Raw genomic sequence first — 10,183 nt, 5'->3', positions numbered from 1 at the left:
TCACTGGAAATCACTAATACCCAGTTCACTGAATGTTTTATGTTTAGAAAATCAATGATTATGTCTAGAAAAAAAAACGCGGGCAAAGCTTGCATAAGATTAGGACTTGAGTGGCTGTTTTTACTATTTTAAGAACATCTAAAATATCTCAGATTAAATATGAGTTATTGATTGTAATAACGGAATATAATTTGAATCAAAGGAATGTTAAGGATGATACATGATAGCGGTCCTTCTTTATTCTTTTATGGATATACTTGCACAAGCTGACTAGAATACTGCGTGTAAAAATTCCAAATGATAGGAGTGTTGCTGTTTTACTGGAAATTTTCACATTGGGCAATTTTAAGGTTTTGATCTTCTTAAAAAGCTTGAAAAAATGGGAAATTTATTTTAAGGTTTATTTTTAGTAGTATTGATTTCTCTTCTAGAGCCAGTTGTGATTCAAGGAAAGTATGGTGCAAGGATGGATGGTAGAATAGAGAAGCCACAAGTAATTACAACCACGGATGGGCCGAAGAAAAGCTCTAATGGCAAGCTAGTGAAAAATTTAGGTAAATTTAAACCTGGTGCACCAAATTTAGATAAAAACAGAAAATTAGTCATTCCAATGGTTCCAATTCCTCTGGCTACTAACTCCAAAGAAGTTGTTCTACCCTTACAAGAAGCTACAACGTCTTTGAATACTCCTTTCATGTTCTCATCAGAAACTGGACCAGAAACTTTACCGAAGTCAAGTGAGTATTTTACGCGACAAATTTTACTTTTATTTAACATTACCCCCACCGTATTCTATCACCACAAAGAAGACTACTTCCATCCATTCGGGTTATGGAAGCATCGAATTATGTGACTCTAGTGTAAACCAGTGTTTTAGTTCTAACTTATGTCCCCCCAAATCCCTACTTAATAATATCCCCATAATTTGTCCACTGTCCTCCTTTTCTCTCAAGCCCGGTCCAGCCCCGCCTTTTAATCCTACTTCTCAAACAATCCCAGCCTTCGTCCCGAAAAAAATGCCTTTCCCCTCCCAGATCCACGTTCCTTCCACCCCCCACTGCCTCCCACAATTAACAAACAAAAAATTGCCCTCTTTAGTAACCGTTTCACTTCCCAAAGTTGTTTGTTACGAACGCCGAAAGCCTGAATTTCGATAAATTGATCAAGCTAGAGGCCCTCTGTCAAATACACAAAATTGATGTAATTGCCATAACTGAGGTCCAAGCACAGAACCCTGATTTGTTGAAAATTAATAACTACTCCCCATTCATAAAACTTCGTCCTCATGATCACCCCCTAGGTAAAAAGGGAGGTGGAATACTATTATTTGTAAATAATTATCTCTTTCCTAAATTAATTCATACTCCCAACCTTTCAGATTACGATGATATCATTTGGTTAAGTGTAAGACCCAAAGTTTTACCACGCCCCTTTAATTTGATTGTGTTTTCCTGCTTCTATTATTCCCCAAATCAAAACGCTGCACAAAGACAGCGATTCTACCAACAACTGCATAGTAGTACCGACTTTGTCCTATGAAAAATCCCGAACGCCGGTATTTTCTTAGTAGGTGATGCTAATGATCTAAAGTTAAATTCCCTTTGTAGTTCCCTAAACTTAAAACAAATAGTAAAAATACCAACAACAAAAGGAAATTCAACCCTTGATTTGATTTGCACCAATATGCAGGCTTTCTATGCCCCTCCTGTCCCCTTGCCCCCGTTTGGAGGAAGTTACCATTTTTGTTTATTAACGAAGCCTCTCAATATCTTTAATCATACTTTTTCTGTTACTGAGTTCTCTTATCGCCCAATTTCCAATGATGGCCTTTACACATTTGGATCTTCGATTACCAATGAAAACTGGCTGTCTCTCAAAGGAAAAAATGACATTAATTTTAAAGTCTCTGAATTCCAAAATCTGATTAAAACAAAAAAAAAAAAGATTCTTTCCCTGAGAAAAGAATAAAAACATTTTATAATTACAAACCAAACGTTAATAGCCAATTGAAAAAACTAATTAGAATTAAATCTACTAAAGAATGGTAAAACATCCGAAGCGAACTCACTGCGTAAACAAATCTTCTTCTTCTTCTAATTCACAGCAGGTGGGCTATTCAGTTGGTACTATTTAGCCCTCTTCTTTTTGCTTCACTCTGTGGGCTACAGAGCTACTGTCTTGGTTGTCTCTTATTTATTAGATATTCTCAGATATCTTTCAGTAGATCTTGTGACTCAAGGAGTTCAAATATAAGATGATAGATATCGATTTCTGTGCTCTGTGTGCAGGTATAGTTGGCCAGGCTCTTGGCTGATAGTGAGATTTTGTGGTGTTTGAAGTATTTTAACAGTTTATAAAGCAAGGTATGTTGTGCAGACGTCAGCATATTACATTCAAATAGGCAATGGTCAATCGTTTCATTATTCATATTACAATGCCTGCAAAGAGGGGACAGGGGAATTGAACCACTTGAATTAGAAAGCTTATATGAGAATGCAAGGAAATTTAGTCCATTTGTTCCAGAACGAATTCTATGATAAATTTTAGAAAGATAATTATTGGGAAAGGTGGAAAGGATAGGATTAATCTTATTAAAATTAATATCTGATAGCCTCCATCGAAAAATATCTCTAATTGGGATTGGTCTCCCACTTGGCTGGTCAATATTTATAGCATTTTTAGCTATTTCATCAACCTGATGATTACCACTTATGCCAGAGTGGCTAGGAATATACTGAAAATAAGTTTTTATGCCACTTGAAGCAAGATTATCAATAATACTGAGACAATGATAAGTGTCAGTGTCCAACTTATATTGAGGAGCTGAGGCCAGCAACTCAAGGCTTGATAAAGAGTCGGAATAGATGATAATATTATTCGAATTTGCAATCAAAGGTTGGTTTTGCTTAAGGTCTTCTAATGCCATTATTATGGCATTTAACTCTGCAGACTTTATAGATAAATTATTAAATAATCTCTCGCCCATTGCAATTTTCAGGTGAGGAAAGAAAACACCACTTGCAACCTTCTCATTCATTTTTGACCCATCAACAAATATTTGGAAGTGATTTTTATAGGTAATTGTATTAAGTTCTGCAAATTTTTTCTGGACAAAAGCAATGGGGGTTAAGTCTATTCCATTTTGAGAATTCAGTATTTATTATGGGAAATGACCAATTTCATGGAGGGGATTGGGGGAAAGTAGGTGTAATAGAATTTGCTGGTACAGGGAACTTCTTTTGAATATTGGCATACCTGGTACTCATCTGCAATACCTCTATACATGGCTAGATTTCTTAACCAATTATGTAATGTGTGTGAGCTATTTGATTCAATTTTTGTAAGATGTTTTGTCAAGAGAAAGCTACGTCTCTCCCTTACTGTTGTTAAACCCCTCTCCATAAGCAAAAACTTGGTGCTTGTGGGTTTCTAAGACCAAATTTGAGACGCATTGTATTATTTTGTGTTGTTTCAATTTTTTGCGTCTGAGTCTTTGCACAAGCGCCATAAACGATGGGCCCATTATTTTTCTGGGGTGTTATATGTGACTTATAAGACTGGAGGAAGGTTTTCCCCTGACAAAACCAGGGTATGGAAAGAAGTCTTTTTAGTATATTTGCTTTCCTATAGCATTTTTTTATTGTATTTGAAATGTGGAGGTGGAAATTAAGTTTTTGGTCAAGCATTAGACCTAGGTAATTAATATGACTATCTTCTGGAATAGTTGTTTTATTTAGAGTTAGTTTTGCTTTAACATGGTTTCGCTTCCGGTGAAATTGGATTATTTTTGACTTGGTGGGTGCAATGGGTAAATCTGAATGTTGAGAGAATTTTTCAAACTGGAAAAGTGACTTTTGCAGATTTGACTGTGCTATCTGAAAGGTGTTGTCAGATTACCATAGCACCAGATCATCAGCATATTGTAGATTCGTGTGGGGTAGGTTCATGTCCCAGAGATATAGGGCAAATAGGAGGCAACTGAGGACTGCTCCCTGAGGTAGGCCTTTGGTTATTGTCTTTTGGGGTGAATAGGCTGAACCAACACAAACGATGAAACTTCGCACTTCTATGAAGGATTTAATAAAGAATACTAGCTTAGGGGGCACTCCAAGGTTTGCAAGTTTATTTAAAAGGATTTGGTGGTTCACATTATCATATGCCCCTTCAAAATCTAGGAAAGCTGCCACTAGGACATTATTTTTTTAGAAAGATTCATTTATTGCATTTGTTAGCAAAATGAAAGCATCTGTTGAGGAGTGGTGTTTCCTGAATCCAGTTTGAGTGTGTGGGATAAAATTTTTTTTTCAACCAACCAGAGGAGTCTTTGATAGATTATTTTCTCCATTATTTTCCCCATCACAGGTGTAATCATTATGGGCCTATAAGACTCAGGGTTATCTTTTGGTTTATTTTTCTTTAGGATTGGTATAAGGGACGAACATTTACATATATTGTGGAACCTAGAAGATGTCCAAGCGTGATTATAACAATTTATCAGTTCTTGTTTGTATGAATGTGTAAGATTCTGTATAAGTACTGGGTGTACATTGTCATAGCTGCTGCTAGATTTGGTCCTAATATGATGTATTGCATTATTCAATTCCTGGATTCAAAATGGATTGGTTATGTCCTTGGATCCTGGGAGTGGTTGGTAACTTGGGTTCATAGGAATTGTGGACAGTTTGCTTTGATTATTTGATGTTAGCTTATTAACAAAAAGTGTTGCAAATAGGTTAGCTTTACCATTATCATTGTCATAATGGGTATTATTATGTATATGCTCATACAGGAGTGGGTTGGGGGAAGTGTTTTTCCCACAGATGTGGCTTATGACTTTATGTATAATTGGCTCATGCGTTTCTCTGGAGAGATTATTTGAAAAAATTATTCCAGAATTTATATTTAGCATCTATTATAGTCCTTTTTAGATTAGATTCTGCTTGTAATTTTTTAAATATGTAATAGTTGATGGTTTTTCTTATGAATTCTGTCCTAGCTGCCTTTTTTATCCTCCATTTATTTAGGCACACATTTGTCCACCATGCTTTAGGAATTTGTTTAGGGAATGTTTTCTTAGGTGTTGTCTTGGGGATAGCATGATTAGATGTATTTATTAGTAAAGATGTCAATGCTTCAGCATGTGTGTCAACTGTTGTCTTAGAAACTTTGGGTGAAACTTGTAATTTCATCATTTAGCTTATTTTGGAATATAGACCAATTTGCTTTAGTGTTCATATATTTGGAGGTATGAGATAAAGTTTCAGCAGGTTCATTTAGGGAGCAAACTATAGCAAAGTGGTCAGTACATAGACTATCATTTTTTTTTATGTAAATTTTGTTCAAAAAATTTAATGACACAATTTGTAGGTCAATTGTGGAGAATCTGCCACTTTTGGGGTTGAAATATGCGTTCAGGTTTGGAGGGGTAGCAACAGCTAATTCATTAATATTTGAAGTCATATGCTCAATGAATTTACCAGCTTTATTTGCTGGTTTATTCCCCCACAAAAGGCTGTGGGAATTGAAATCACCACAAATAATGATATTTTTTAACATATTAGAATTATTTATATAATTAAAGAAATCCTTGGCATCTGTAGTTTGGCCATTAAGGTTATAAAAGCTTAATATGTAGGTTTTTAAATTATTCAGCCAAACACTGATACCAATTACATCAACATCATTTGCAAAATCTGGAAAATAGATGCCATAAAATTTTATCTTGTTATTTATTATTAAAGCTACACCGCCTCCTTTTCTCTCTGATGACCTGTCCTTTCTCAGGATAGTATATCCCGGAGACTTAATTTGTTGATTTTGGGTTAAATGAGTTTCCTGAAGGCAAGCAAAATCAATGGAATTATTATTCATAAATGATATTAGTTCATTTAGCTCATTTTCTGTGAGTGATCTTACATTCCATTTGAGTATTGATATATGTTGTGTTGTTGATTTATTCTTCATATGACTGTGTATCAATGTTCAGCTTTGTTAAAAGTAAAGCAAGATCTTTTTTTGCTTGAATGAGCATATCATCTGGGATGTAGATTTTTGCCAATTCTGCAATAATTTTTGTTTTCTGTAGTTGATGTATTTTCATGGCCTGAACTGCATTACAGTTTAGAATGAATAAGCATATATTTGGGGATTGCATTTTTGGTTGTGCATCCTGTTTGTTGATTAAGGGATTGATTCCTGGTGTTTCTGGTTTGTTTCCTCTTGGGAGGGGGGGGCAGGCTGACCTCATCTCACCGGACAAGGAGGTTTGTTGGCTTGGTGATTTCTTCTGATAGGGATTTGAGTTAGGGGGCTTAGAAGATGGTGTTTTACATGGGGTGCTGGGTGCATTGGATGCATTTGACTGGGTGGTTTTTGGTTGGTTTCATTACAGGCTTTATTTGGTATTGTTGGGCAGCATTGGTTTCCATTGCTGCAAAGGGTTATGGGATGGCTTTCTCTGTTGATATTTGGAGTGTTAGAGCTCTTTTTTTGTATGCAGGGCATAATGATTTATTTGTATATTCATGTGGGCCTTTGCAATTGATGCATGTAGGCTGAGTTTTGTTGCAAGTTGTCAGCTCTTTAGGATGGAAAGATTTACAATTACTACACTCTTGGAGAATTTCATTGCATTTGTTTGTGTGTCCCAGTTTGAAACTCTTCTGACACTGGATAGGCTTAGGTTTGTATTCCTTGTGTGGTTTGATTTGCCCAAATAGGAATAATTTTTCTGGGATATCAATTTTATCGTTCAGTGTGAATAAGAAGGATCTACTAGTTTTTAGACCATTAGAGTTAGGTTTTCCAAGTTGGGTATCATCCTCAACTGGGATTGTGTTTCCAGCCCTATCTGAGAGCCCTTCTTTTAACTCCTGAGTAGATATCTCTGGGGGAACATTATAAACTACTATTTTTGTTGGTGATTGTTTTGGGTTCCAATTAGATGCAATAATTGGGGTATTCAGAAGGGATTTAAGGTTAATTATTGTATCTGCTGATTTCTGATCTTCTACAGCTATTAGCAGAGATCCATCACGGTTAATGTTAAGTGAGAACATTGATTTTAGCAATTTAAAAAATTGCAACTCTTATTGGAGTGATCATTTTTATTTCAAAGGGGGTAGTGGGAGTAATTTTAAGGTAGATTCCTAAGTTTTGGAGGGAGGATCTTGGGCAGGGAGAGGGGAAATGCTTTTAATTGAGGAGCTTTTTTTCCTTTTTTAGAGCTTCTAGAGAGGACCTCTTGAAACCCATTATCATCATTTATGGTTACATTAGCCCCTACACTTATCATTGTCCTATTACCGCATTGGAGCTATCATTAGAACTTTGAGATAGTGTGCTTGACCAGCCAGGATGGGTATCTTTCACTATGACGCTTTCACTGGAATTTGATTTGGGATCTGGGGGGACCTTTTTTTTTGGAAGACTTCTAATCATTGCCTATTGGAAAAAGCTTTAAACACAAAAATAAAACTAAAACAAGAAGGGAAAATAGAATGATATCAAACCGTCTGCACCATACTATGGGGAGGATAAACACCACAGTATAGCCCTGAGGATGAGTTGAGCAGGATTGGTTTGGTACAACTGCTGATTAGAAGCGATAATAATCACAAGAAAATATATTTCGATTTTCTTATAAGTTTGCTGTTGTTCAAAAGTCTAGTGACTTTTGAACATATAACAAAACAAAATACGTAAATCTGCTTCTTCATATTTCAAATGCAAAGTCCAGGATTTATTTTCTACAAAGCCAAAACAATGGTATAATAGAATAAAGAAAATTTGTGGGAAAACACGGAATAATATAGATTTCCATTTCCAAAAAGACCCTTCAGTTACAGCCAATGATCTGAACAGGTTTCTTTCTTCCATTGTTCAGAACCTCCCTCCCCTTTCTTTTGACACTCCTTATGATTTGTGCTCTTTCAATTTTCCCGTTATTTCGCCCTTGGATGCTGAGGCAAAAATTAAGAACATTAAAAAGTGTAGTACATGTCCATTAGACATTCCGATTGTACTAAAGTCATAAGCTGTTATAGAACTATCCTAGTTTAACAGGTTATTTATCGGACTACAGCTCAATGAACTTACTCAATGAAACGTTTTTCCACATTTCTGTTTGTTCAATATAAGTCACAGACAATTAAGCAAAATGAAAAATAATGACTTGCATGATCTTGAGACATGGTTCAACCCCTTCCCCCTACCTGGATACAGCTTTGTTCATGAGTATTAGTCTGTTGAAGTACCTTCTTGAGTATTTTCTTACCCAGTCATTGAAAATGTTTATTTAAGTTTTTCACTAATAATAATTTTTTTTAGATCTGTTGATGTGATAGTGGGGTCAAGAAGATGGAGGTACCCGACGATAACTGAAGGTTAAAAGTGATAAAAAAGACGGTGTCGTTTTTTGTGACTATTTAAATTTTGTCAATTTGTATGGCATATATTATTAGTTAAATCTGTATTTGACTCAAGTGTATATTTTTTGACGATTGACAGTGGTCAATCCTCTTTCCCGACGGCTGAAAAAGATGATAAAAGGTAGTGAATTTAAATTTAAAAATAACCCGAATGGATGGAAGTAGGGTCTTCTTTGTGGTGATAGAATACGGTGGGGGTAACGTTAAATAAAAGTAAAATTTGTCATGTAAAATACTCACTTGACTTCGGTAAAGTTTCTGGTCCAGTTTCTGATGACGACATGAAAGGAGCATTCAAAGACGTTTTAGCTTCTTGTAAGGGTAGAACGACTTCTTTGGAGTTAGTAGCCAGAGGAATTGGAACCATTGGAATGACTAATTTTCTGTTTTTATCTAAATTTGGCGCACCAGGTTTAAATTTACCTAAATTTTTCACTAGCTTGCCATTAGAGCTTTTCTTCGGCCCATCCGTGGTTGTAATTACTTGAGGCTTCTCTATTCTACCATCCATCCTTGCACCATCCTTTCCTTGAATAACTGGCTCTAGAAGAGAAATCAAAACTACTAAAAATAAACCTTAAAATAAATTTCCCATTTTTTCAAGCTTTTTAAGAAGATCAAAACCTTAAAATTACCCAATGTGAAAATTTCCAGTAAAACAGCAACACTTTTCTTTTTAGTATTTGCAGTTCCCAATTTGTTACGTATTTTCAATAAATTATAATCCTGTTCTTTTTTCCTTTTTATAAAACACAAATATGAAGAGTAATTGACCTGTGAAAAATTTTGTATAAGCGCTAAACTTTTGAAGCCAAATTGAAAAAAGTCCATGCAAGAAAACATAGTGTGAATTAAAACATTTACTTTTTCTTGGTTTTGATTTTAATGTACTGATGATCTAGTGGGTAAATTGACCTGGACCTTCCAGCTTTCGAATTTCAAAGATGGAGTCAAGTGAATTTTAACAATAAGTCATATTGTCCATTTTGATTTGTGTCCTTTTTTTTAAACATAGTAATGCTAACATTATTTGGGAGGCTTTGTCCCATCCAAGGACTAAACAGTAGGTCTTTATGCTCAAAGGAAACTTTGGAAAAGAATTCCTAGGCTGTATTAAAAATCTTTGCTGAAAGGTCCTGCTCACTATTGCAGTCCACTTGTGGTTTTATTCAATAAAGTGTCGACTTCAAACTTTTCCATAAATTCTAATTTGTAATCAAAATTGAGGTTGTCCTTCAAGAAGAAGCAGAAAATGAAGGTCTTTTGAAATTTAATGTATAAACAAGGACAATACCCAAAGGAGAGGCTATTAAAAAGAAGGTCCAAAGAGTGTAATCTTCCAAAAGGAAATATTCCTTATAATGCTTGTTAAGTTTCACATAAATAATTGTTTTTATGCTCTAAAATAATAGCCTTCCCCTCAAACAATGTGTTTCAATAAAAAAAATTTGGAATAGGTTATTTTTGCAATTGCTATGGCATAATTTGGAGTTTGCTTTTATGGAAATCAGTACTGTTTATTTCCGTCTTCTTTGGCTGTTATAATCTCGCTCTGGCTGTATATTAGAGAAATAATGGTGTAGTAGCTCAACTTATTTGTATATCCCAATTTCTTTTGTTTTTAAAAATAGTTTATGAATTGTATATACACTGTTAAATAAATGGTTGTAATAACTATGTACCTTTTGTTTCATTGATGTCTGCGTGTAAAAAATATGTTCACACCTAATTAACAGGTCTTCTCCATAGCTGTT

At 35.0% G+C, this 10,183-nt stretch overlaps 1 protein-coding gene across 1 annotated transcript; it reads left to right on the top strand.

Annotated features, from left to right (window-relative positions):
* Positions 1-436: 436 nt before the first annotated feature.
* LOC148947395 (uncharacterized) lies at positions 437-8,812 on the top strand. Its single transcript, XM_089095236.1, has 3 exons — positions 437-737; positions 2,999-3,077; positions 8,329-8,812. The coding sequence occupies exons 1-3, from the start codon at positions 467-469 to the stop codon at positions 8,387-8,389; spliced, it is 411 nt and encodes a 136-aa protein (XP_088951362.1). The 5' UTR covers positions 437-466; the 3' UTR covers positions 8,390-8,812.
* Positions 8,813-10,183: the final 1,371 nt, after the last annotated feature.

Source organism: Artemia sp. Qi Xiang Cuo, chromosome 10 (genome assembly GCF_049724085.1).
Source record: "Artemia sp. Qi Xiang Cuo chromosome 10, ASM4972408v1, whole genome shotgun sequence".
Lineage (NCBI taxonomy): Eukaryota > Metazoa > Arthropoda > Branchiopoda > Anostraca > Artemiidae > Artemia > Artemia sp. Qi Xiang Cuo.
This window is presented reverse-complemented; position numbering and strand designations above follow the sequence as displayed.

Excerpts from the sequence above, each read along its gene's own strand:
- LOC148947395 (XM_089095236.1), top strand. The coding sequence starts at position 467 with ATGGATGGTAGAATAGAGAAGCCACAAGTAATTACAACCACGGATGGG. Across the intron at positions 738-2,998 it reads AGAAACTTTACCGAAGTCAA|GTGAGGAAAGAAAACACCAC; the intron begins GTGAGTATTTTA and ends TGCAATTTTCAG. Across the intron at positions 3,078-8,328 it reads TTTGGAAGTGATTTTTATAG|ATCTGTTGATGTGATAGTGG; the intron begins GTAATTGTATTA and ends AATTTTTTTTAG.